The sequence below is a fragment of the Vanellus vanellus genome (genome assembly GCF_965231255.1).
Source record: "Vanellus vanellus genome assembly, chromosome: 9".
NCBI lineage: Eukaryota > Metazoa > Chordata > Aves > Charadriiformes > Charadriidae > Vanellus > Vanellus vanellus.
In genome coordinates this window covers 13083351-13111206 of record NC_138914.1, presented here as the reverse complement: position 1 = coordinate 13111206, position 27856 = coordinate 13083351, and the positions used below count along the sequence as shown (strand labels likewise).

Genomic DNA, 27856 nt, shown 5'->3' with positions numbered 1-27856 from the left:
GCTGGGCTAGATTAAAGACAGAAATCACTACGAAATGTTCACACCCCGGCTGGGCTCTGCTGCCCACGCAGGTTTGCTCTGAAGCCGTGTGAATTTTGTGAAGGAAACGGGAGGAAAGCAACCCCCTCCCCAATTCTCCTCCCCAACAAAGTCACTCCAACACACCACCACGGGGAGCATAAAACCAGGGAGGGCCTGATGTGATGTACTGAAAGCTCTTAAAAGCTGAGGATCCTGCAGGCATTTAAGCACCAGATCTCTGCTTTTACGGGGAGGGAAGGGGGACGATGTCTGGACAACTCAGTGGCTTCTCGCCCTGCTGGCACAGGGGCTGTGCCCATGGCCACCGAGGCAGTGCCCGGGGGAGGGAGCGGTGCTGCCTGCTCGCTGGAAGGGCTGGGGGTGCTTTTTTGGAGGAGCAGGGTCAGCTGGAGGTACAGGAATGCCGATCCAAGCCATGCTCCAGGGTTACATATAACCTTTGTTAGCAAAGGCCCTTTCTCATTTGCACAAGGAAAGAAAGAAAAGGAGGAAAGAGAAAGAGTAAACAGGCTGAACAGCCAAATAACTAGCCTTTCGCTGCCCTCAAAAAAGAAAAGGAAAAAAAAAATCCCCTTTTATTGAAACCATTTCCTTTGGTTATATCATTTCTCTTGAGGCTGGAAGCAATTTCCAGTCTTAAGTGCGTTCCCTGCCCTAAGTGCACGGGCACGAGGCTGATGCTTGGCTGCCCACCAAGAGGTACCCCAGAGAACAGCACGTCTCGCTGTGCTCTTTTAATCTCATCACATCGGCTCATAGCCCCAACGCCTCCTGCAACGGGGGGAACCCCCAAGCCCAGTGCGGGCAAAAGGCAGCATGGGTCACCCCAGCCCAGCTGGGTCCCACAAGTAGGACACAGATGGCATCCATTACATGTTCCCATCCGTGTCCTCTGTCAACAGTGACAACCAGAACAAGCCGAGCTCTGCCCAGAAATCCCCCAGTGAAGGGACACACCAGTGCAAGGGCTTTGTCGCAATCGCGTAGCAGAGGAGCAGCCGCATGTGGGCACCGGGAATTGATGCTGGAGGAGAGTGACTGGGGTCTCTTGCAGTCAACACCAGCCATGGGCTCCAGCCTGGGGCTTTGGGGGGATTGGAGGGAGCATGGGCAAAGCTGTGCTATTAAAAGAGAGAGAATTTCATGTGTCTGGCAACCTGCAGAGAGCGGGGGTATCCTCAGAGGCTCAGCCTTAAGATCAGCCTTTCCTGACTCACGTCAGCAGCAAAAGCACCAAGGCCAGGAGAGGACTTCTCCAAGGCAGCGGGGACATGCAGTAAGATGGGGAGCAGAGACGCTGGCATTGAGGCAGGAGGAGTTATTTGTCAGAAGCCGGTGCCAAATCGGAGCTAATAAGGGTTTACAAAATAAAATGCTAATCTCAACTTATTAAAATATATATGTACGTATCTCCTAATGCAACCCCCTCAAACCGGGACCGGCAATCAGACGCTTGCTTTGCTTTCCCCGCCAGCCCCCTCAGCAGCTGCTGCTGCTGCAATTATCACACGCGCGTGCTCGGGGCCGACGGCAGCGCAGCCGAGCGGAGCTGACAGCACGCGGGCTGCAGCGAGAGATAAAGCAGCGAGGCCCAAGACGGGGGGAGCGTGTGCCTCGAATGCTGAAACCTCCCCTACCATGAAGCTGGTGTGCGCATACTCTCCAGCTCAGCCAGCGTGGGGTAATTTATCCTTTGCCACAAAAAAAGGAAGAGGAGGCTTTGAGAGGGGGGAGGTGACAGCTTATTTTTTTTCGGGGAGTGCTTTCCTCCACCCCTGGCAGCTCAGAGCTGAACAGGTTTTGCTGTTAGGGACCTTCAGCCACGTGTCGATCCTGTGCAGGGGCCTCAGCTTTGCAGCCGCTCTGGGAGATGGGAGCAGCACCAGGAGCAAAGAAACACCCAAGGCCAGTAGGCACCCAACACAGCTCAAATTTAAGTATTTAAAAGCTGGCAGGTCCTTGAACGAGGCATCTGTCTGCCAGCAGGCTGGGAGACTTGACCTCCTCCTTTCCCTGCTCCAGCACATACAAAGGCAGATAATTACTAAAGTTGAGACCTAGTAGCATTTTTCAAAGGTTTGATCCTCGTCCTTGCCTTGTGTGCATCTTATTATCTGGAGGACTCTACTGCTTCTTCAATTTCAGTGAGAACCGGCTGCTTTCAGCCCCACAGGTCTCCCTGATGTGTTCCTCGTAGCACAAGATAGCCACCCTGGAGCAAGGACCTAAGAAGCCACTTGCCAAATCCTCGTGCCAAGTCCTCACCCAGCCCAAACCGTCCCTATGCACACGCACAGATTCTAAACTCATCGCAGTGCAATTGCTAATGAGTGGATGGCAACTGTGGGAGAGGGAATGGGCTTTAATTCTAACCTGAAACACATGGGCTGCAAAAGGCTGATCTTGGCTAGGAAACACTGATTTTCCTGAAGCCCTATTAAAATTGTGTTGTCCAACCCTGAATGGATGAGAAAGAAGCGAGCAAGAAGTTCTACCTGACTAGTTTGACCTGGAAACAGACAGAGCCATGGCAAGAAAAAACAACCCGCAAATCCACAGCATTACCTTTTTTTAACCACTTTATTTGTGTGTGCGTTTTTATAAACATCTTAACTACTGGACGTTTCATAAACCGTAAAAACAAACCCTCCTACCCCCAAAATGCAATCAATCCAGCTTGTTGGTCAGGCAACAGTGACGATGCCAGGGCAGGTAGGTGTTATCCCTAGATAACCTCCCGCTGGGCGCAAGCGACCAGGGAGCTCACTGCATCAGATCCTGAGCATCTGAGTGATGGAGAGGACGCAAGTTTAAAGACTTGGTTGCTCTCCTCCTCCAGCGATGCAATGGGAGACAAAAGGGGGGTGAATAAAGAATTTCCCTTCCGACAGAGATGTTGTGACATCCACTTGCAGGATCGGATGCAGTGACCTCGGCAGACTTTGTAGCGGCCTCATGGGCTGTGTGCTAGGGACAGAAACCGATCAAAATGCTCATTCATTACAAATGGCCCAAACGTTCCTTAATGCCTTGTTTGCTGGGTGCAGGTATGAGCAGCAGGCGCTGCTTAAAACCGGCTTGCTCACTGGTGAGGGCACAAGTCTGTGGGTGCTGATTCCTCGTGGCGGGCGAGCCCAGCTCTAAGGCACGATAAGGAGGGCAGACAGGGCGTCAGGGATGGCAGGGGAGGTCCGATCAAGCTGGGTGACCCAGTGCTTATCGCCAAGTACCCCATTGTCCCAGAGGAAAGCACCGTGTCGCACGAGTAAAGCGGAGCAGCGCATGGTCTCTCAGTTCCCCAGGTTCATGTCTGCGCCATGGACAAGCCAAACCAGGCGGAAACAGATGGCCAGGAATCCAGTGCCCAGGAGATCCCCCAGGGCAGTGAGGTAGGGGATGGAGAAATTATCCGGATCCAGTGCCTTCCTCCACATAAGGCGCACAATTAGGTCAGCCACGTAGAGCAGGATTCCCACCTGAGGAGAGGCAAGACAGGCCCTGCTGTGAGGCAGCAAGAAGGTAATGCGCAGCCTCCCTCAGCTCAGCCACAACGATGTGGCCACGGCCAAGGTACCCGAGCTAACAGGGACCACGGAGAACTAACAACTTCCCCAGAGAATCGCTGTTTCTCTGCGGGATGGAGATGCGCTGGGATGGGTGTAGTTGGCTCATGGCCCTGGGCACTGCGTTGTTTGGCGTTGCCCGTGGTGCCGCGGCCCACGCTGCCAGACACAAGCGTGGGGACCACGCTCAAACAGCTCACCAGCATCGTGTGCCCCAAAAAAGGGAGTCTGGCCACACCAGAAAGCACCTCCCAAAGGTACAGTTCCCACTCCCCACACCATGAATGGGAGCGCTCCCATTCAGTCCACCAGAAACAGGGCTGCTGCGAATATGCAGGGACTCCCCAAAGGATACATTTGTAGCCAGATTTTTTTTCTCTTCATCCCTCTTTGCCATTAGAAATTCAGATCGCGTCTACTTTGTTTTTCCTAAAAGTCTCAGTGGACAACTGGAGTTTGAGGCAGTTTTTACATCAAAGTTATCCCAAGCAGCACTGACATCTTAAAAAAAGAGAATAATTTCTTTTTTTTTCATCTCAACAGTTTTAAAATCTTTGTTGTGATTTCTTTTAATTCCTATTTCATTCCCAATTCCGATAAACAGATGGAGGAAAAAAATACTTCGGTTAAAGATTAAAGACTGTCTAGTTAATTGAATTAAGAAGGGAGAGAGAGTTTGCACCCCACATCTGTGGTCCCTCCATGGGAGACCGCAGCACAACAGGAACCAAAGCCAGAGGCGGCATTTCTAAAGGTGAAAACTGCAAGCTGGGTGGGGGGAGAGGTAGGAGGAGAGGCAGGGGAAGCAAATTAAATAACAGAATCATAGAAACTAAAGCTGGATGGAAACTCAAGAGTTTTATATAGACCATTCCTCTGTCTCAACCAATACCGGATCAAATATGCCCACATCTTTCCTGATGGTCGTTTGTTTAACCTAAGCTAAACAACCCCCAAAGATGGAGATACCACACTCTAAGCAATCGTTCCCATAGCTTTTTTTTTTTCCTGTTCTTGTTTCTTTCTCCCCAAGATCTAACATAAATCTGCCGTTTTCCATCTGACACCCATGATTTCACGTTTCATCCCTAGCGACCATAGAGAAAATGTTATTCTGTCCCTCCCTACGGAAACTTCATAGTTTAAAGGCTGTTAACCAGATTTTTCTCAAGCCTCTCTTCTTTGGATTAGCTAACCCCTGTCCATCCAATCGTTCCTCTGAGGTCATATTTTCTAGGCCTCTGATCTTTCTCTTTGGGCTTCCTCCAGCTGACCCAAACTTCCCCCTCACTTTCTTTCTGTCTTTCTTTATAAAGTATAATGGAGGGGAAGAAAGAACCAGGCTGAGTGTATTCTCCTCTGCTGGCCTCCATGGGAATCTTTCAGGGTCAGTGGCGTTGCTGGGATTCTGGTCCTTATGCTGTCATTTATTCTGCATATTTTCATGCTTGGCTCTGGTTGAGAAGTTACCTCCATGCATAAAGAGAAGAATAAATATTTTCCTTTACAACTATGGCTGTGGCTGGTCTTAGGGTTGTGCAAAGGTCAAGAAAAACTGATTGTTTACACACACAAGGAATTAACCCACAGACATGAGGCTGCTTGTAAGGCAAAGCGAGAAGTCAGCTACCTCACCCTGCAAATTAATGAATCACTGATTTAAAAGGGCAAGTGAACTCAGAGCCTCTGTGAGTTTAAGCAACAGCCACATGCATTTCTGAGCGAGATGACAAAGCTTACAGGGCAGGGTAAACAGCGGAAGGGAACAGGCAGAACACATTGAAGAAACTGCCTATTGCCTACCCAGAACTTTTACTTTTGAAGATGAACTTCTCAGGCCTGGGTTTTCCCTTCGCTTTTGACCCGTATGGCCCTGCCCAGAGGGATCCCCAGGTCTTCACCATGATACGTGAAACTCGTTTCCAAACTTAGTGGGGAAATCTGCTGGCTGGGGTTCACAGCCTCTCATTTACCCCTTACTGGGATGACCAGTGGCAGTAATAGAAATACTTGAGGCATAGAGACTCAAGGAGTGAACATGGTAAAACAAGGTACCACCTACAGCAAGAGGTACCTCCTTGCTAAGTGTGTCTCTGCACACTTACTGCAGCACAGCAGATGATGATAACTTCTTCCTCATCTCCTCATGTCTGACCCCTCACTCACACTTAAGGGCAGTCATGCTCATGTGGGAAACCAGACCCTGGGAATTCCACAGAAGATAGATGATGCTTGGTAGGAAGCACACCTGAAAGGACTAGAAATGTGGGCCACTGCTGGAAGTTTTACTGTGACTCCTGTTTAGCCTGGAGAGTGTTTTGTTTTCACAGTATCTGAGCGGCTCCCTTTGGATGAGAAGTTGAGGTTTACCTGCAGCAAAGCAGCAGTCAGATAGAACATCACAAAGGTGAAGGACAGAGACGTGTGGCCTCCCTGAAGCAGATGGATGGTGTACAGGAACACAAGGTGCCCTGGGATAACCAGGAGGAACAGGACTCGGGCTGACTTGGAATTCACCTCTGCAGAGGACAGAGACAAAAACAGCGATGACAGTGCTGCAGATGGTGGGGGCAGGACAAGACACAGCTGCTTATTTTAATGCTGGTACATAGACTTGGGGCTGCCTCCTCCCACCAACCACATTGCTAACGCCTTTTCTAGATCACGCAGCAATCCAGAGCATCTGCAGTATCAGCCCAGCAGCTTTGTCTAGCACTGAAACTATGTGCCAAAGACGTGCTCCACGCTGATCCACTCCACTTACGAACACTCCTCTCAGCTGCTCTCTGCCTCCCACTGCTTCTTCTCTGCCTTGCTGCAACCCACTTTCCCAGTTTTTAGTTTGCTTTAGCAGTAACTCCCAACCTAGTAGGAAAAATTAAGAGGAACCTGTAATCTAAAAAGACAACAGACCCGAATCCAGTTTTGCTGATGCTTAGGTTTATCCATTGCTGAAGATGGAGGAATTGTAGATTTTCAGCAAGGTTATGCTCTGTTCACCCCTCTGTCCACAGGTGATGGCTCTAGGCTGGCCATGGTTAAAATGACATTCTATTAGATCAAACCTGAGATTCTTTTTTCAATTACTTTCTTTAGTGCTCCCTGAAGGCCACTTTCTTTGCATGCCAGTAAGCAAGTATACCACAAGCTTTTTTTCAAGCTGCCCACTGCAAAGATGCTTCCTCTCCAATCTGAGTATCTTCCCTGTAAGGGGAAAAGGGGGTTCTGCCTTTGAAACCCACCTAGACCTTCACCAACCAGGCTTGATAAAGGAGCTATCTGTGATGACAGACCTTGAGACACGGACACCTAGGGTTCAAGGTCTACCTGATGAGAAGAATGTGGTGCATGGGTTGGGCCAATTCTGCCTCATCTTGTATGGCAAAACTCCAGGCATACTCCAGAAGTGCAGGAATGTGGAAATACGGCTGGCTTGGATAGCGACCAGATTCCCTCCAACACCTACAAGAACAAAACACAGTAAACCTGTAAACCGCCTTCAATGCAGCAGGAAACATCAGTCTAAAACCTAGCCCAAGGTAAGGTGATCTACATTCAGTTAGAACTTCACTAAGAGCAGCAGTCAGAGAAAGAGAAAACCTGGTCCCACATGTTGACGCTACGCTATTCACTTGGCAGGAACAGCTCTTACAAATCAGAAAGGCTCCAGTGATCATCTCTTTCTGACTGCTTTATTGGAAACATTTTCCCTTGCTTCCCAGCACCGTCTGTAAATGCCACGTGGCCTCTGAAGATGATGTAATTACACCTGGTTTGACGCAGTTTGTGAGCAACACCTGGGGAAAGCAGCGCAGGCAATGGCAGATGCTGCTCACGGCCACTTCTTAGATTTACTCATCCAGAGAGCCATTATTGTTTAAAAGACAACAAACATCACAGAGAGTGATTATATGTCTGTCTGAAGGTATCTAACACACTTGTTAAACGGGAAGGAATCATATGAGAATGAATCAGAGCCCAAATATGTTTGGTAATTAAAAGGCAATTAATTCCTTCCAGACTGATTAATTGTAGCAAACATGAAAAAGCAGCCATGTTTTCCAGCAGAAAATAGATCTATGAAGCAAACCTCCACCACCCTGAGTATCTGCAGGGCAGAAACGCCACAGAAAAGATAACGGTGAGCCAGATCCTACGGGCTTCTCATGTTTTCCCTTCCTTGAAGAAGGAAATGCCCCATCATTAAATGTGAGATTTACCAGAGTGGAATCAAAGTGAAAATACTAAGATTGGCTCAACATTGCTCAAGATGGGAGCTTTCTGAATCGTGCACTGCTGCACTTTGCAGGACTCCCAGGCACACGCAATGAAGAGCTACCTGTGTAAAGACACGGAGCACTGCACAACTCTGCCACCAGCTGTGCCAAACAGGTCACCCGCCCCCACAGAGCGACGTCTGGGTCAATCATTGTTCAACTAAATTGCTGTTGACGTACTTTCCTAATCAGGCTCTTTGGCTAACCATACTGGAAAGAGTTTGTCAGCAAGGTGGCTGTCTTCATGCAGATCCAGTAAGGTGACAGCTGGGTGACACCCTCTGACACTGCAAGGGGACACCATGCTCTGAGGGTGGCCTGAGGCCAAGCCTGCCCTAGGAACATGGGTTTCCCCTGGAACGTGATGTTCTTGCAGGCCAGGCCCAATAGCAGAAAAATAACCCAGTGGATCCTCAGTGATGCCAGCATCTCCAGCAGTTTGTACTGGTTATGTGTGTGTATAAAAGTACTGTGAAGCTTCAAACAAATACAAATATACACACAAAAGGCATTGATATATATATATATATATATATAAAATCCCTATATATAATCTTTTTTATACATATGCACACACTTATGTAATCTTAATATACTAATCTTTATCATCAATTTGTATAGGTGATGATTGCACAGCTCAAATTGCTGAGTGGAGAGAGACAGGGAAAATGGATTTATTGTGACATCCTTAGTAGGTTTGATGTTATGAAAGTAAAGGTGTGAACATAGCTCTCAGGGACAACTATCACATGCTGTTAGTGTTTCCCACAGCTCTGCCAGTATTTTTCAGCCCTGCCTGCTATTTTGCTCCAGAGGTGCTTCAAGATATGAGTAAGTAGGGATGTAATGGGGACCGGTAGCTTCACTTCCACTCATGATGGGAGCAGGGACTTGAACACAGACCTCTGTGTAGGGGCAACAGTGGATACCATGCCCTTGGGGAGGAGGCGGAGGTATAAATGAAAGCAGGCATATAACCCCCCCCTGCCCAACCTACCATTAATCACAGGTGTGAAAACTGCCATGCCTTCAAAGTTTGGGTCAGTTACAGTTTTGTCCAAGATGAGACCACCAATGCTGTTAAAAAAGGACAGGCAATGAGGGTGGATCAATCTCTCTTCCCAGGGCAATTCCTACACTGTGAAAATAGCACACTGAGATGAGTTACTGCGTCTTCCCAATTGCCAGGGCTGGACTTTTCCCCATTTACTCCTTTTACAGCTCAGTTTTCACCAATAGATAGTCTGACAGATTTTGTTAATGGCATAATGAGATCAGGAAGACCTCCTTGCCCACTCTTGAGCAAAACTGACAGTGGCCAGGAAAAGCTTTAGCACCCTCTCCAAAAGTTTTGCTACACTTCCATACTTGTCTTAGCATTTTTTTAAAATTCTGTCCTAGATCTCAGCTGGGTCTGAAAGATGTAGCACAGGTGGAATGAACTAGCTGGCTCTACATTCACCAGTCTTCTGTCTTTTCAGCTGGATAAAAATGAGGTTAAGTCTGACTATTTGTGATGGTCATCATCTCCTTTTTTGGTTTCCTGCCTTGCACCCACATGGTGCATGGTTGCGCAAGTGAGACTTAAAATGACGACTTGCTTTTTCAAGCCATTTGAGGGCCCCTTCTCTGCAATTTCACAGCCTGCTGAAGGACCACCAATAGCTGAGAAGCACTGAAAAAATACCCTTCTCCGGTCCCTTCCAGTTTCACTTTTGATGGCTTTCTAAATGAGCATGGGGTCTCTCCGCAGCGCGCATATGTGTGTGGGCTCGGGAGCAGTTCCTCAGTTTACCTGCTGATGCTCATCGCAACAATGACCGGCTGCCACCCAGATTTCAGGACTTCGGCAAGGGAAGGGCTTTGCTTGGCAATAGCAACCCAGAGAGGGATCATGACAATGAAGACAGCACAGATCAGAGGAGAAAGGTATTTCACATCTGGGGAGGAAAAGAAAGCTTGAATTAAATGCCCCTGGCTTCACAGGTTTCCAAAATGATATTGCATAAAGTCTGGAAGAAAGGCAGCAGGCCTCTCACTCAGACTGAGTTACGTCAGCAGAAAAATCACACGAACCATGATATTCCCCACAAAACCACCTCACTCTACCACAGAAATCCATAATTAACCCCCGAAACTCACTGCTAGAGGATGTTATTTGAAAATCAGCAGGATTCAAAGCAAGTTATATTTGAAGATGAGCAAGTCTCCAATTCCATCTCCAACTAAGCAAGACAAAAAGTTACAAAATTTCTGGCTTCAGGGTACAAATCAAACAGCAGGACAAGGGGGAAACTCCTGTGTGCAGGCTGTATCACACTTCGGACAGAGACTTCACGCTTTCACCTAAAACAAGAGGTAATAAGTACTTTTGGCGACAAGCTAGCAGAATTGCTGAGCAGCTGGTCAGCTCTATAGGAACAAATGGTCTCTTGCACGTCTAAGCCAGTTAAGATCCAGGGTTTCTTTTGTGCAAGCTTGCATGTTTCCATTAGGTGCTTTTTCCATTTGGGCATAACCTTGGAGTGACCTTTAGAAGCAAAGGAATTAAAAAATATGTAGATGTGCAGCACTAAAAGAAAATAAACATGACTCAGATGCATGAGAAACACCTTCAAGCAATGGGGATGATGCCAACCCTTTTGATATAAAAATGCTTCTTCAACAAAGCTCTCCATCTGGTCTCTGTGTTGGGGCCAAAGCCAGCGGGCTGTAATGCAGATTTTGCAGGTAATCTGGGAGATGAAGCAGGCTCAAAGCGTGCATTTTTCAAAATGACACTGCCAGGGCCTCCGGCTACCTGGATGAGATAGCACTGATGTGATGGTATCTTCCATGAGTCAAGAGCTCTTACACAAAGAGGTGCACTCTTTACGTGGGGCTTTACTTTGCACTGAAACGCAACAACTTCTGGTGTGTAAATAGCTGCTGTTTTGTCAGTCCACTTTACCACCTGGAGTCATTTAGGACAGATGGGTTGTATGACAGACTTAGCTGCTCTACTGGATCTCCTACCTCCAACTCCTTGTTGTTTCGGGCAATCAATTCCTTCTTAAATAATGCATACACAGAGCACTGGAGTCTATCAAACCTTATCAAAGCCCACAGAAAGACTCCTCAGAGCATGAATGGACTTCAGTCTCCACATTCCAGTTCTGCCACATTCTCTCACATACAGCCCATAAGCAAGCTGCAACCCTTTGGCACAGTTGGTATCTCCACTCTGCAGGACTGGGAAGGACCAGCGTTGACTTTTAAAAAATTGAAAATCTTCATTGGTGAAAGGGTATTCTGCAGAAGAAGACAGTGCTGCATCAAACAGCGCATAGTACTCCTAACTTTACAGTCTCACTGGTATTTTTGAAGGATACATTTTGGTAGGACCCAGAAGTTGTCACAGCATGACCTGTTCCTCACTACACACTGGGGAGGGAAATGGATTTATTCAATCACCATCAACAGCGCCTTCCTCCTCCTTGCTTCACTTCATGGACCCAATGACTCGGTGTCTGTGTGCTGAGTATTTTCCATCTCAAGAGACTACTTAAACTACTATGAAAACATCACAAATGCTCTCTGGTCACAATCATAAAGGTTATCATGTTATTCTGCCATGTGCTCCATGGGAGATATTATCAGAGGTGTAGTGATTGAAAGACAAACTAGCTTTACAGAGGCAGGTGTGATGGCATCATGGAAAAAAGCCTATTAAAAAATGCACCTCTGAAGCTCAAGGAGGACTCAATGGAAGTGATTTATGGGCCTCTCCCTGCAGCGTGTGCTCCTTCACTCCCTCAGTTGCAGGCATATGGAATGAGTTATGCAAACTGAGAACAGCTGCCTTGCTGCTTTTGCTCACAGTCTGAAGCAACAGTTCGGATTTCAAATGGTATTGAGTTTGCTGGATCTTTTTATTTTCCTGTTTCTGTTCTAGGTTAGAGCAACAGTCAGGCATATATCGCCACGTTGCAACATGTTTTGAGCTCTTCAGTGTCAACAGGTGCCCATCTTTTTGCCACCCAGCAGCACAGCTAGCCCCACAGCCACAACTCCTACTCAGAGTCCTGTGAGCATAAAACAATGCAGCGCTGCCTCCCTCCCTCCAAGATGATAACATCTTGTTCATCCACAACTCTCCACATGAGAAGATACAAGAATATTTTACAAATGCCAAAACCCTGAAATAGCTTTTTGAGGAAGGACCTGCTATTACCCATGCACAGAAAGTAGTTATGCTTGGCTAGCGACAGATGCAGGAAGAGTCAGTGTCACATATGTCAACCTTCTGTTCCAAGGCTATGCAATACACATTGGTCATTTCTTTGACAAATCCTGGTTGTGTTTCTTAGGCTCTGCCTTCCAGTTTGCTACTAAAAGAGAGCTTGGAGAAAGCCTCTTTGGTCATTTTTCTACCCCAGCAGCATGACAGCCTCCATTCTGAAACATCCCAGAAATGGGTAAGCGCCCTGCAATAATTTCACAAGGATTCCTCCCTCCCTTGCTGAGCTGCAAATCCCTGCTGAACACCGTACCTATGTATTTGAAGAGCGTACTGCTGATTCCCGCCAGCAGGGAAAGGGTTATCAAGTCTCCAAGGCTCGCTGCTATGGGTGTGGCGACATTGTCTGGATTGATCCCAACTTTCCTTGCTCCGATGATCACTCCAATCATCACCAGACCTAGAGAAGACACAGAACAGGCATCAGAGAATGCATTCTGCTGCTTTTCACCCCAGAGCTGCTGTTCTGGTTCCCAGAGGGACGTGGGGTTTGGGAAAAGCAAGAAGCAGATGGCCCATAGCGGTACCACACAGCTGGAGATTGGACATCCCCAGGAATTTGTCCTCTTGCTTTCACCAACCTGAAGGGCATGACTGCCCAAAGGCCCAGAGGCACACAAGCAAATTCCAGGGATCAAAGGAGATACCGGCAGGCAGCCCAAATGTAGAAGCTCCCCTTCTGAGCAGCCTAATCTTTGCTGCCTTGAAGCAGGATCAGGCACAGAAGCGCACTCATAGATAAGCACACAGCAGGCATGCGGCAGCCTCCTGGTGCCATCCCCTGCTCTGGATTCCACAGCACAAAGATATTTTCCATATTAGACCAAAATTTCTCTGAGTTCGAACCACTATGGAGAAAAGAGTTTCCTTACAGTAGCCTGAATTAGCTCTTCAGCCCAGCCACCAGACTAACCCCTCGTGCCCTAGAGTCTTTGGGGCTGCTTTAGTTTGCACTGGGTGGATATTGATGCTGTGAGCATCTCCAGAGTCAAGGGGTTATAGAAGTGGCCCACATCACTTCTCTTTCCCTGTCCTCTGAGCTGCACCTGTAAAATTCAGCTGCTTTTCAGCATTGTTGGAGAAGAGGGAAGTTTTGCTTGCCCAGGTAAGTAAATGAGCACAAACCACAAACCCTGACGAACATGTGGGAATCCCTCAGCCATCAGATCTCTTACAGGCTTGTGGAAGAGCCACCTGGAATAAACCCTGCCTGGCCAGCCTCCACTGCTGCATGACTAGCAAGGGCAGCCTTGAGACAAGACACATTCCATCTCTTTAAAGTCCTTCCGTGGCTGACAGGATGCACCAAAGGAAGTCTCAGAAATGGTGGTTCCCTCCAGCTCACAACCTCTCCGTGCCTGTTCACACAGGCCCACCAAAGTTGAGTGCGCACAGGATCATCGGCTCTTGCCTAAGAAATGCCACATGTCTACCTTCCTGGATACAACATACCTTATACAGAAACACATCCTCACACAACATGGTATTCTCCACAAAAGCCCTCCCAGGCACCCACACTCCCCTTCCCTCCCCGGTCATAAAAATAGCAGCTTCCCGTCATGCACACCCACACACAGGCTGCCTGTGACCATGTCCAGGGAAGAAACTAATGCTAGCTCAAAGCCTGTGATGGTACGGCAGCAAAGCCTCTCTGTATCACACCAAGCTGGGAGATTGAAGGGAAGAGTTTAATGAAAGCTGGGCTGCTGTTTTTCTCTTTTAACAACTGCCTCATCCCATGTTTTTCATCAAAGGCATCTACAATCACCCTTTGACTCCAGCTTCAGGATATGCACTTGCTCTAACTTGTCCCTTTCATTTAGAAAACTTGCTGTATCCAACTCCGCCAGCTCCCTCTATTCAGGGTATCATGCTGCCCTCGTATGGCAGACCTCGAAACTGATCATCTTCAGGCGACACAGAGCAGCTCCTATCCCTCCACGCCATCAGGTTTCCCTTGCAAGGTGAATAGCCAGGGGAGCGGACAGCCTGGCTTAGAGCTCACAGCGGGCAAGCCACACGGCTTGCCACAATCCTCCGCAGGGGGACTCAAGTCCATCCCGAGCGTAGTCTGGCACTGCCTGCTAACAGCCTGGCAGCACCCCGCTTTGTGCAAGGTTTTGTTCAATCTCCCTTAGGAAAGGGCCAGTCTAGATGGCTAACACGGCACCCATGGCACACATGGAGGAAGTGTGTCCACGTGTATGTACACCCACACGTAGCACGTGGCATTTTTGGTGTGTCAGGTGAAGTGGGACATTTTGATTGCTGCTGTGGACGCCGAGAGCCGAGCAAACAACAGATCCTGGGAGAAGAGAAGCAAAGGCAGGATGCAGAGGAAGTGAAAGCAGCAGGCACAGGCCTAATGCTCCTTGCATCCCTCCTCCCGACGCCAGACCAAAGGGATGTCAGCTGGACCTCCCTGGCAGAAGGGACAGTTTTTTTCCTGCACCTGAGTGCTGCATATTTGATCCGAGGAACCAAAACGACTCACCAAGAGAAAGTGCAGCTATGAAAGCTGTGGTCACACTGCTGGCACACAGCACGGCAGCCTGGCTCAGCTCCACAGAGCCCTTGGAGATGGCTCCCAGGATCACAGCAGCCACAGCAGCCAGAAGTCCCACCACGGTGGCCTGGACCTGGGGGCCAAAAGACAGCTGGTGAGCAATCATCCTCATCTGCTCCCAGGCAGTCCTGGCTCCATGCAACCACAGCATTTCCACAAAGCTAAGCCTTGCAGAGATGCTGATTGCTTCTCTATTTAAGCAGCATCCCTGTAAAGCTCCACTACATTAAAAAAAATCCTGACAAAGTTTGGAGAAAAACTCTGGAGGCCTGCAAAGGGCAGATAACAATTCAGCAAAGGACACTGAGTCCATCAGCAAAGGAATAGCCCTGGTCAACACAAAAATGGGCTCTCCATCAACACAGCTCTCCTAGCAAGCTGAAAAGCTGTGGAAGGAGATAAGGGAAAGCACACAGACGCGTGTTGCAAGCCCTGTGGCCTTGCCATGTGCAACCTCTAGGCTGGTTGCTGGATTTTAACAAGCAGAAAGAGCTACAAGAGTCACATTTCTCCCATCTCTCCCCTTCTGCCCAAGGCTGATTCCCAAACACTGCCAGTAAATGACAGGCTTTATCTAGGGGCTGTTGTGAAACAGGGATTGTGCCACAGATCCCCCTGCAAAATGAGTTTTTTTCATTATTTCAGTTTGTCCACAAAGGCAATGGATGTCTAGATGTGTTTTGCAGCTGAACAACAAGCTCTGGGGCCACACAGAGCTTTATTGGAGGTCAAGACCTTGGCTGTGCTTGGCTCTGTTGAGAATACCTGCCGCAAATCAACAACTCGGGATTCAGCACTGCTGGGAACAGATGCTGTTGGGCTGCAGCATAGCAAGAGAAAAGGGCGTTTTTCCTCTCCCAGCTGAAGTGACTCACCTGGATAAGGGCTAAATTGCAGGTGGCCATTTTCCATTGCTTCTGGGCATCATCCATCTGTCCAGTGTTAGCCTAGGAGCCAAGAGAGAGACCATGAAAACCTGTTCCTGTGGCACAGGTGGCTGCTGAAGGCAGTTTCACCTGGTCCCTGTGGGAAAGGGGCTGCTAAAGCCGGAGAGAGGCGAGTGTGGGTTGGCATCTCCTACCCTTCCCTGCACTTCCTTCTTGATACATCTCCATCATGCTCCAGCCCAGTGTCCCAGGGGTATCAGAAGCTCACATGGAGGTGCAGAGGCATTGCAGAGCACCCAGCTAATGGCAGAGTGGGCACATCCACCACATCCCGCACAGACCAAAAGCTGAACAAATTAAACCCTTTTTCCTCTTTAATTACCTCTAACCTGCTCTGTTAAGCGCCAGTTTCTCCCAAGACATGCAATACAAACAGACCAAAGTAAACAGAACCGCTTAGGGAGATCAAATCCAGAGAAGCAAAAGCTACTGCAGGTTCCAAGAAGCCTCAGCCTGCTCCCCCCAAGGTAGGATTTCTGGGAAGCCCTGGGTCTCTCAAGGATCAGAAATGCAATCCAATACTGAAGCTGACAGCTCTGAAGCCCTGGCTTTGTCTCCTTCATGTGTCGCAGGGCCCCAAATATCAGCAACTGGCCACCCAGGGATTAATTCACCTTCAAAGCACAGATGGAAATTCTCTGTTCCAGTTACAAAATGAGGGCAAACACATTATTTTAACACTCACACACCACTAGCTTCTACTTAGCAGAAAAGGGCATGTCTCATACACAGTGTTGTTATATAAAAGCAGAATCTCCTGATGTCTCCTGCTATTCCCTCCCCTCCCCACACACACACCACCACCACCTTGATAACACTCACAGCAGTAGAGAGCCTGGATGCCAGCGTCATCTCAAGATTACCCTTCAGGCCAACCAAGGCAGGAACCAGGATAAAAACTTCCGTGATTGTCCGAAACACATCCCAGTGCTGGAAAAAAACAAAGGCAACAACCTTAGTTTGTGATGCTGACTAGTCCAATGCTGTTGCTTCAAAGGGGAGTGGGTTCCCAACTCGCCACCTGCTCTACAGGTGTCTGCTATGCACATGGGGGCAGATGCTGCCCTGGGCTGGTTGCATTTTGGGAGTGAAGAAAGGAATTTTTAGCTTGCAATATTCTTTCTGATCTCATGCACAGGGAAGGAACTTTCTTCCTGAGGGCGGCAGAAGATTTTGGAAAGCCACAAATTAAAATGTGCCTTTAGCAATAGCCAAGAACAACATGAAAAATAATTAGGGTTCACAAGCCAAATGAAATACAGCGTGCTTTCCATCCTTTGTACTGACACTAGATACAGGAACGCCTATTGCTATCCAGACTCATAAGAACAAACACAAAGATCTGGAAACGATCTAACAACAAAAAGTTGCGTCTGTCTTTTTTTACCAAACTTCTAACTAAGCATCTAAGACTGGTGGTGGGAGGGAAGGAGATTTTTGTATCTCTTCTCCACAGGCAGTTCCTAAATCTTCCTGTTACCAAGCATAGTCCCAGCACAGCTGGAAAAAGGATTTTGAATTAAGATATCCCATAAGCCTGAACTGCTGGGCCAATATCTTGATTATCATTGCTCCTCTGAAGCTGAACTGTACAAAGCTGTTGAATCAGCTGCAACACTAGAAATGATCTGAAACCTTAAGAAACTTTGTTGATTAACACGTCTTTTCTAATTTATCTACCATACAGTGCCTTGGAACATAATTCATTCACCCCCTGTGCATTCAAGGATGTTGGCAAAGTCCCACTGTAGCCAGAGAGGCTCACATCAGGATGAAATCACGGAACAGAGCAGCTCACCGTGAAGTAAAACCAACTAGCCCCACATCTAAGAGCAGAATACAAGACAAAAAGAGCAGCTGCAATGAGTCAGACCAAAGGTCCATCTAACCTATCCTCATCTCCACCAGCAGACAAATTCAGACGTATAAAATAAGAATTTACAATTTTGACAAGTAGACGGGATAATTCCTGTCTGTATTTTCCAGCCTACGAGTATCTGCCTCAGGGTACTGAGCTGGGGTGGGGGGTTGTTTGTGCACACTTACCAGTGTCCAAAGGATTTCTCTTTCAGGCACTCATCCAATCTCCCCCCTCCAACCCAGGTGCCATCCTGTGGCAAAATTTTTTATATTTTTTAGCTACACGTCATGTGAAGGATTGACTTGTTCATTAATTCTAACTTGTCACTGGCTAGAATTATACGACGGTCCCGAATTCTGGCACTAGAGGACAAAAGGAACAACAGATCCCTGCCCACCTTCTTCATATCCATTGGGATTCTATAAACCTGAAAATCCAGGAGGTTGGACAGACTCAGTAAATGTCGACACATTCAGCCATCAGCCTGTTGGGAAATACATACAGGGTGTAACAGCTCGGTGTTTTGCTCTGGCGGCGCCATGGGAAGCTGTGGGAAGCCTGTGGTGTGGCTGTCTGCTGGGAAGACCTCACAGCTTCCTTCTGAGTCAGGATGAATGAAAGTGGGGCTGAGCCAGCCCCGAGCACGTGGTGCAAGACACCCCTTAGAGGTGCAGATAACAGGGAAAACATTATCAATAGAAAAAGGCACGTTTCCTGGCAGTGGTGACCTGGAAACAGGCACATTTCAAGATGTTAAAAGTAAGTTACTGTCGGGTAAATAACAGACAACATGAGAATAGTCACCTTATTTGACATACTACAATTTTGTTTGAATTTGTTAACGTGGAACTTAAATACCTGAGAAAAGCTAGGGGCGGACATCTCTTTTAAAGATTCAAATCCCTCTCTCTCCTCTCTCTTTAATTAAGAATAAAGATCCAAACACATCTTTGACACCTTCAAAAGAAAGAGGAGAAAAAGCAGACTTCATAGTCACAATGTAAAAAAACCCAATCATTTAAAACACACAGGTGTGCAGACATTCAAATTTAAGACCTTGCCTATTTTGCACATAAAAAGACATACATAAAAAGCAACAGAAAAACTCAACTGTGTGTATTTTCTGTGCTGGTCACCTTTGGGAAATACGACTTTGTTACATCAACATAAGCTCCAATTTTTGTGTTCATGATGAATTTTGCAGGTCTCAAGCCATCATAACAGAAGTTTCAGCATGTGAGGTATGATTTTTTGGGACTCTGCCTCACATATAATTACACTGAAAGGCTTTGAGCAATTAATAAAGAATCACACAACTGTACTAATAAAAAAATGGACTTAATTGCTTCCATTTGAGTCTCATTAGTGACTCACCAAGAGCCTGAGGGCAGATTCATAATGATTTATACCACAGTAGCCAGGACTCCATTGTGTTAGAGACTGCAGAAATACAAAATAAACAGATGATCCCTGTGCATCGCCTCTCAGGACTGTCAGCTGGAGGAGCAGGTGAATGTGGCAGGTTAGAGCTGTGCAGGCAAGGAGCTGCCTGAATGAAGACAGCTGGATTAAGCCTAAGAAGCATCTCTGTCCTTCGAGATGAAAACTGGCCTAGAAGGAACAGAAACATTCTCTGCAGCACCGCAAACCCACACAGGGACACTAAGCCAGAGAGAGACTCTTTCCCACTTCACATCCCCATAATGGAGTTACAGCCCTAAAGCTCAGCTCCAAAGAAACTTGGTTACCACCCCATGATCCATTGAAGCCGGTCCCCATGCCAGTTGGACCTGCTCATGGGGTCCCATAGAGGAAGAGAGGCTATGATGTACTGAGACAGTCTCCCCAGCTGCAGTCTAGCCCCGCTGTCCCTCCTTACACTGTCCTCACAGTCCCAGCCATGTCCTGTTACCTCTCCAGGGCATTCATCCTCCCATGGCAGCAGTTAAGAAACCTCAGAGGTTTTCCATTGCCCTGAACAAGTCAACAGAAAGATCAAAAGAACCTGGACTGTAAAACGCAAGCCAATTCAAAATCCTTTTCAATGCTAATCATCTCATGGGCTTTTATCAACAAAGGACAGGGATATCTTATGTCTGTGACTTTTATTTGGACTGCATCCCACTGCAGTGGTGTGGAAGGGAAGAATGAAAGGGAAGCTTTCCTCATGCATTCTCTGGTTTGAAATTGTCCAGCTTCAATCTGATTCTTCACCTTACTGTAAAGTAGCGAGCCAAACGCTGGCAGGGCCCTGCAAGGTCTCCAGCAATGCCAGCCAGCCTGGAATCCAGATCAACCAGCTGGCCAGGGATCACTGAGCAGAGGCAGAAACATCCAGCAAGAAAAGACCCACGCCATGCTACCGGCTCTGCACAGAGACTGCATCATCTGCACATCCAAGAAGAGAAAATAGCAAATGGCTATTTCTTTGGGCATCCTTTTATTTCAGTATGAAAGACCCTGGTTTGAGCCTTGGAGTCAACTGGTCTAGACAAATCTCTCTTGCTCTTTTTTTTTTTTTTTTTAACAGTAAGATGAACAGTTCTTGGTTTCATCTTAGGACAGATCAGAAACTGCTAAAATCCTGAAAACTTTGACAGGACACAAACAAGCAATTTCCACTTTGTTCTCCTCTTTACAACAACATCAGCCCTGCAAACGAGAGAGCCAGCTGGACTTCCAGCACAGAACCACATTATTTCAAAATATTTTGTATGTAACGAAACAGGAGCAGCACCATTAAACTCACGCGTGTGCTCTACATACCACCCTTGAGCTTATTCATATATCTATCTGTCAAAGGCAGTTTCCTAAGAATGTTTTGCAGCAACTGCAAATAGGGCAAAACATTCCTCAGCCAGACCATCCCCTGAAAAATGGGCAAATCACAGACTCCTGGACTAGAAAAACCTGTAGTTTCAGTAGCATAGGCCCTCAAGAGCACCAATACAAGTCTGATGGTACCTGGCCTCAAGCAAACAAACTTAGTCTCAGGTTTTAGTTGGACAGGACAGTGAGTTTCTAGCTCTCACACTTGCAGGAAGAAAAGTTGAAAATAAGCAGCTCAAAGACAAAAAGGCACAGAGGAATAATCCATTTAAAGGCTAAGATCTCTGGATTTTCCCAGCTACTGGTTTTGTTTTCAAATATGGGGTTGTTGATACCATGGCAGCTTACCTCACCGACATCTCTCCTACGCCAGTTGTGACTCTCAATGCACTAGCTCCCTCCTCTGGGAGCTGAACCCACTGACTGATGGCTTCTATTTCAACATAGTCGGAAACACCATCACCAAAAAATACACTTCCTTTTATTGTGCTTCATGCATGACCCCATTTCTAAGAGTCTAGTGAACAAATACACAAAGCAGACCACACTCTAGTATTTAAAGGACACACACAACATAGGTATGCATGGCTTACGTTTTCCATCAGTTTGGATACAGTTACATTTTTTAACAGATCCCAATTCTTAGCAAGTGCATTCGATTTCTTTTAGACAAAGACCTGTTCACCTGCCAAGCCTATAAAGTGGGTACATACTATGTCTTTATCCTTCTCTGAGATAACTGCTAACTATTAACATAACATCTTGGGTAGTTTGAGAACTTCTGTAATGCTGCAAGACAGGTCTGTGCCTAAGCACTGCACAAGGTGGAGACGACAAACACAGCATAGCAACAGTGTGTGCCACTCCAGTTAACCCTTCTTTGATATTCCTTGTATCCTCTTTAATTCAAAGTCTCTGCCTTCTTTGTTTCTTCCACTGCAAGAAAAAAACCAGCAACATATTGTCTTTCCAAACACTCAAGTATCCATATTTAGCTCCTGCTGTGGTACTAATGCCAGAGAATCCAATGTACTCCAGTGAGCTCAGAGTGTATGATATATCCTTGGGAGACTCTGCCAGCCTTTTGATTTGTAAATCCACTGGCATGAGATGCCCAAACTAGATCAAATTTTGCATTTCTATTTGTGCCACTGGTACAAAGGAAAGACAGATGGGACAGATTCTGGCTGTGGGCACAACAGTGTAAATCCAGCAGCACTCCTTGGAAGTCGATGGAAGTTAGTCCAAATTTACACCCACCTCAGAATCTGGCCAAGAAGCACTCAGTTTGTAGGCAATGCTAATCTTTTTATGCTGGCATGACTCTCTTCGCAGTATCTAAATGCCTTCTAGACCAAAGATTATTTCAGGTTGTTTGCAAAGAACTGAAAGCATAAACTTGCCTCTAAGTGAGACAAGTAGTTAATAACAACCCTGACCTGGATCTCCTTATCAGCAATTTTTGAAGGAAAGAAATAATATCATGCAATAGGGGAATATGCCGCAGTCTGATCCCAGTTGCTTCATAGCAGCCACCACCGAAGTGTTTAGCGAGACACAGTAAAGGCAGCACCCAGCCTAACGCACCGAGGGCAGGGTCAGGCAGCCTGTCTGAAAGCCACTACCCCACTTTACAAGCAGCCCATGTACTGATTTAAAGAAGATGAATAGCGTCTTTCTAGCACAGGAGAAGCCTACAGCCATCCTGCTGACTGGCTGCTAGGACTACACACATTAAAAACAAAAACGCACAAACACTCAAGGTCAGTGAATTAGCCCACCCTCTCACTACAAAGTTGCCTAACCGCATGTACCTACTTGAACAACATCCATCAAGAGGCCAGCAGCTACCATGCCCAAGCCAGCCAGAAGGAACGGCACGAAAATCTGGGAGGCAATGGAGAATGAAGTCTCTGGGAGAAATCCACTGGCTGACCTGGTCAACTTGCAGGTGAAACCTCTCAGCTTCTTGCCATGGAAGCACAGTTCCAATTGTAACTGGGTGACAACCATGGTCAAACACCATTACCCCATGCTCAGTGGGGCAAATGGGGGGAGATCAGGACATCACACAGATCCTCCTAGTAGCTCTCTCTGAAGTCGAAAGAAATGTTTTTTCTCAAACTACAGCAACGATGCCAAATTGCTTCAGCTTCTTCTTCTCCTCCTCCTAGGAGTACGTCCAGAGGGTCGCAGCAAGGGTATCCTCCAAAATTGATTCAGCTGGGTTGAGCCCAGGTGGCAGCAAACTTGACGGACACTTTTTCTCCGATTTATATCCAGAGGGGAATTAAAAAAGAGAAAAGAAGATTGCGGAGATGCCTGTGGACGAATAGAAATGAGCCCACACCCCATTCAGCTCCCACTACCTCGGTAAAAACCAGTAAGACCTGCTTAGGCTACAGCACTGAAAGAGTGACAGGTCATACAAGAATCCCTCAGCGTGCTCAAACGCACTAGTGTCCTTTCTCCTCAGGTTACATTTCTTGTCAGACTGCAGCTCGCCTTTGATACGATGGTTTAATATGTAAGCCTGCTGCGAACCGGCCCCAGTTCCCTCACTCCCACCATAAGCGATGTTGAACTTTTCTCACTGTCCCAAGGCTGAGGAGGTGGGGAGTTAACAACCAGGATCCATTTTGCTCTTCTTCAAGGTGAAGAAAGGTCAAGGAAAGCACGAGTCCACATTTCTCACGGCTGACGATATTATGTAGGTCTCATCCTCAGGCGAGTGACACAGCTAAGCCGGCTGGTGAAGAAGATCTGCCCTTCTAGACCCCAGCTCCTCTTGTCCCCTCCATGCTCTCCGCAGGATGTAACAATCGGTCTATGCGAGCTATACCTCTGAATGACTGGCTTTCAGGGAAAAAAAAAATACAGAGAACCAGCCAATAAGCTTCAAAAGCGAACACCCTTATCTGCTGTCATCACTTCAACTTTCTGCTAGTTTGCAAAGGCCAAGATAAGAGTCATAGCCAGGGCTTATTTAAGGTAGCTCCGTAATCTCACTACACCGCAGGCAAGGGAGAGAAAGGGTGAACGTTTCCGTGGCATGCTGCGAGCTGGTCTCCCATCCTGTCCTAAAGTGAAACGCACTGCTTCTGCATACTCCCAGGAAGACACTGTATTTGAGAGAGGGGGTCTCCGCCCAGAGTCTCCAGGGTCAAACAGCTGACACAAGGTCAAGAACAGAGCTGCATCATGGCCACATACAGCCAAAGAATTTGTGTCCTGCTCAGTAAAGACCAGCTCAAAGTCACGCACACTGGAAAGGGAGTCAGGGTATTCTGTTGGGGCTCCTTTCTAATAATTAATTTGGGCAAACTAATTGGATCAGAGGGTCAAAGAGCTTTAAAAGCACAATTTAGGATGAAAGGGTATAGGATTGGTTTAGTACATTGGCAACAGAGCTTTTTCACTGTTCAACCACGGGTTCAAATCCAGCCATGCCCCAGCGAAGGCAAATGAGTGAAAGCAAGTATTCAATGAGGCACAAAAGATACAGGTTTCTCAGTCCAGTTCGAATTCAATGTTTAAATTGCATTACCTTACTAACACTTTTTGTACTAATCAGCCCCTTCCCTCACACTCTCTGCAGAGAGACGTAAAAATGAATGGCTCGTGGACTCTGTCCTTGTGACAGGGTCCCGGGCTTGGAGCTAAATGCATTGGCAGGGTTGCGCAGAACAAGACATGCTTTTGCCTCGCAGATAAATAGGGAACCGAGGAAGCTCTCAGCCATTTGGAGGGTGTGTTTCTTGTGGTCTGAATTCACACAAACTAAAGCACAAAGCCGAACAGGCTGAGATGGCACGGCAGATCTCTCTTCAAGCACAGCAAGGTGGAAAACAAGCCCTAGCTACCGCTGGGAGACTCTGTCCTTTGCTGCTTTCTAGGTTGATATTTCGGGACAGCCTTCTCCTCTCCCAGTTGGCTTGGTGCATACCTGTGTCTCTTCCACCTAACAATGGTCTGGTTAGTTGAAAGCCAACAAGGAGTATATTTCAGCTAATCTAACTGGAAAAAAAGCTCACAATAGCTGGAAGAGGGAGGTTAATGAAAATCCTGTAATAACCACACATGACCCATTCTCTTTATGCCAGCCAGGAACGGAGAATTGACTGCACGAAGGCTCAGCTTTGGTTAGAAACTCACAGAGGCTTCAGGGAAATAAAGGACAATTTCTGGACAACTACCACAGGTTTTCAAAGGTCTGATAACGTGCATACCTGGTCCCATACGCCACTCTATCTGCCAACTGGATTGCTGACAGGCAGAAATATTAATGTAAAGGAAATATTAATAAGCTTGAATGACTCAAATACCATTAAAAAATACAGCAGCAACACATCCTGTACCAAAGCGTCAGCCCGGCAGGGTTTCTGAGTTGATCACGCTTCGGCTCTCTCTGTTTCTAAGCAAGCACCATAAAAAGCCTTCAACCGATGAATCAGTATGCAGAGAAGGTAATTGGTTCAGGTGACCTGTGTGTGTACACTGGGTCATTTTTTTATGCATTTAAGGAGCCTCTGATAAAGATCTGCACCATATTTGTCAGCAAAGAGATGCATCATATTTTCCTGGCAGAGATATACCATATTTGTCTGCAAAGAGATGCATCAGGTTTAAGAAGAAAGAGAGCATTGCTGAACGGCAGGAAATAGATTCTAACAAGTTGGGGGAAAAAAAAAAAAAACAAAACACCCCATCGCTCCTCATGGCAAAATTCGGGGCGGTACACTGCCGCCCTTCTCTGCACACAAATACACCGTATCCCTACGCTTGCAAACTAGCCAACAGGTAGCATTGCCCTAGAGGAGCCAAAGCAGTAACAGCCTCTTTCTTTGGTGGGCCCTGACCCTCATCTAGGGCCTCCATCCACTGCCACAGCACAAAACAAGAACAGAAAGATGACAAAGAGCACAGTTTCAGATGTACCTTATCATCCCTGCAAAGAAGGGACAGGGACACCAGCGAGTGCGCTTACAACATGGCAGTTAGCAACAGATAGCACTATCCTGACACCTTAGACTCATGGGAGGACAATGCTTTTCAGGGAAAATACATCGCAGTTGTTGGAGTACTATCACTCCTGACTCTGCTAGTCCTCTGTCAGATCAGGCTGCGAATTTTTGTTTCTTACCGTGCTCCTCTCTTCCCCACTTTAGGCAAGGGCAGAGACGAGAGCTTATGTGGAGAGACTGGGAGCAAGCAGATGGAGAGTGCTTGGGATCCAGAGCCTCACAGCATCTCCTGCTGCCCCACAGAAACAGCAGCAGCAGGGGCTGAGGCCAGGACTGGCTTAGAAAGGAAGGGCAGTTCCTAGCAGCAATGAGTCCACGATGAGACATGCTCAAGTAGTCCGTGATCATGCACGAAAAGTCACTGTGCTAATTGCCAAAGGCCTGTTTTTCCTATGAGATGTTGCATGGGTTGATTTCCCAGGCTCTAAGCACTAACATGAAAGCTCTTTGTGAGCTCTTTATTTGCATAAAACAGAAACCAGACTTTTGTGGTTTTAGAGGAGTAAGAGGTTTGCTTCACATTCTGTTTATATTAGTGCCCCAGTTCCTCCTAAAAAAAATACTCGAAGGGAAGAACATTGAAAGAAAAACACTCCTTTAACATCACAAACCCATCTGCAATCTATTTCATGCTTTAATACCTCACAATAGGAGGTAACACGCATTTAATGGCAGAGATCCACAGGAATGGGCAGGTCTGAAGAGTCTGAAAAATAAAAATGAAAGTGGTTTCTCAAGACTCTCGGAATGATGTCTTAGGAGACAAAAAGTAGTTTGCCACTGGGTTTTGGATTTGCCTTGGTGTTTTCTGATCTGACTAGTCTGCTGGGTATTGAGTACATGCTAAGGTCAGTTAAGGATACTGTGTCACTCTTAAGCCTTTATAGCTCTTCTAGCTCAGGGAGATCAGCCCAGGGCTAATAGCAAAAGAACACAGCTCCAGATTTGTGAAAGTTGTCAATGCAAGCACAGTAGTTTCAGTGTCACTGTATCAGAGAGGTCAGGGCAGTCTAACCCAACAGCTAGCTAGTCAAATAACAGGGGTTAACAAAAAGGCACACAGCGGTGAGAATCACCTAGAGTGCAAAGGCATAGCAATTTATAATCTGGAAATTAACTGCAGCTTTAAACTCTCTAAAATTAGGTGCTGACCTGTACCTTAAAGCTCTGTATTATTGCACCATAAGGAGGAAAGGTCTGGTCCTGACTGTTACAGAATCAGAAATCACACTGGAAGAAGACTTAAGGGTTTGAGTCATCTGCTACAAGGCCTTAGAAAAGGATGTGGTGCACAGGCTGGGCTGGTTGTATGAAGCGTTAACAGTGCTGTGCTGGCTACCTCCTTGCATGATGAAGCAGGGGATGCAGGACTATCCAGAGCTACAACCAGCAGTGATACAGGTGTATCTACTGCAGGAAAGTGCTATGCCACAACAGCTCTTGGAGCTGCAGCTCAGTCACCCTCTTCCCAGGACCAAGATGAGATCTTTGCACAGGACTGCACCTTCCTACACAGGTGCCTCAGATCCTTCGTTTGCTCTTTAGTACCATATTGTCTTTTATCTCCAAAGGGGAAAAAGGGCCAGAAAAACACCACGTGCTGTCTCTTGAGAGCTGTATACAATAGCTGACTTTGAAGGACACGGCGTGTGAAACTGCTGCAAATCCTCCTTTACTTTGCCATCCCCAGAGCAAATCCCCTGTCCCTGAAGAAAAGTCCCCCCTCACTTATCCCATACCAGGTACATCAGATCAGTTTCTTTGCCTTACCTGAACATAGTCCAAAACCATGCCTGCCAAGACCATGCCAAGCCCAGCTAGGAGGTATGGCAGGAGCACTTGCAGGCAAATTGCGATGGCTGACTCTTCCCGCGACTTTGCCATGGCCGCTTTCTCCTCAGCCAACAGCTTTTGCTGTGCATGCAGAGAGACATCCTCTGCCTCCTGGCTGCCAAGTCGGCTCTCTCGGTGTTTACCCTTGCTCTTTGCTTTGTGCCTGGATCGCTCTCCATTCCTAGTCCTGCCCTCTTTTCTCCTCTGCCGAACTTCCTCACCTTTCATGGTGGCTTTCTTGAATCACAGTTTTTCTGTAAAAAACAATGTCAGATACAATGAGATAGTAAAAGAGGCATCAGACGGGTCAAAGACAGGAAACCCTTTGGTATCTTGTCCACTCCACTAGCCTGAAGGCAAACTACTACCTACTTCCAAACCCCCAGATGCTCTGCTAATGCAAATACTAGTATTTAGTTTACCTTCAACTTTCTATAGTGTCAAATCAATCTCCCTTTCTGTAATTGCATCTCTTCCTAGGCCTGTGTTCATGCTGGAGTGCTTGCTGTGCATCCTGGCCCTCACCATCAGAATGGCTAGAAGGATGCAGAAGATGCTGCACGCAGCCTGAATTCTGGACCCGCCAGCTCTCACGCTGGGAGACATGAGAATGGAGGAGCCCAGCAGAAGCCAAC

General features: G+C 47.1%; 1 protein-coding gene across 1 annotated transcript; it reads right to left on the bottom strand.

Moving 5' to 3' along the window:
* Nucleotides 1–2613: 2613 nt before the first annotated feature.
* On the bottom strand, nucleotides 2614–27449 carry SLC41A3 (solute carrier family 41 member 3; the record flags this gene model as incomplete). The annotated part of the gene is made up of 10 exons (XM_082487621.1): nucleotides 2614–3518; nucleotides 5976–6124; nucleotides 6933–7067; nucleotides 8880–8959; nucleotides 9678–9822; nucleotides 12415–12561; nucleotides 14656–14800; nucleotides 15603–15674; nucleotides 16497–16604; nucleotides 27159–27449. 10 exons carry the CDS (start codon nucleotides 27447–27449, stop codon nucleotides 3333–3335), a joined length of 1458 nt encoding a protein of 485 aa, XP_082343747.1. The 3' UTR covers nucleotides 2614–3332.
* Nucleotides 27450–27856: the final 407 nt, after the last annotated feature.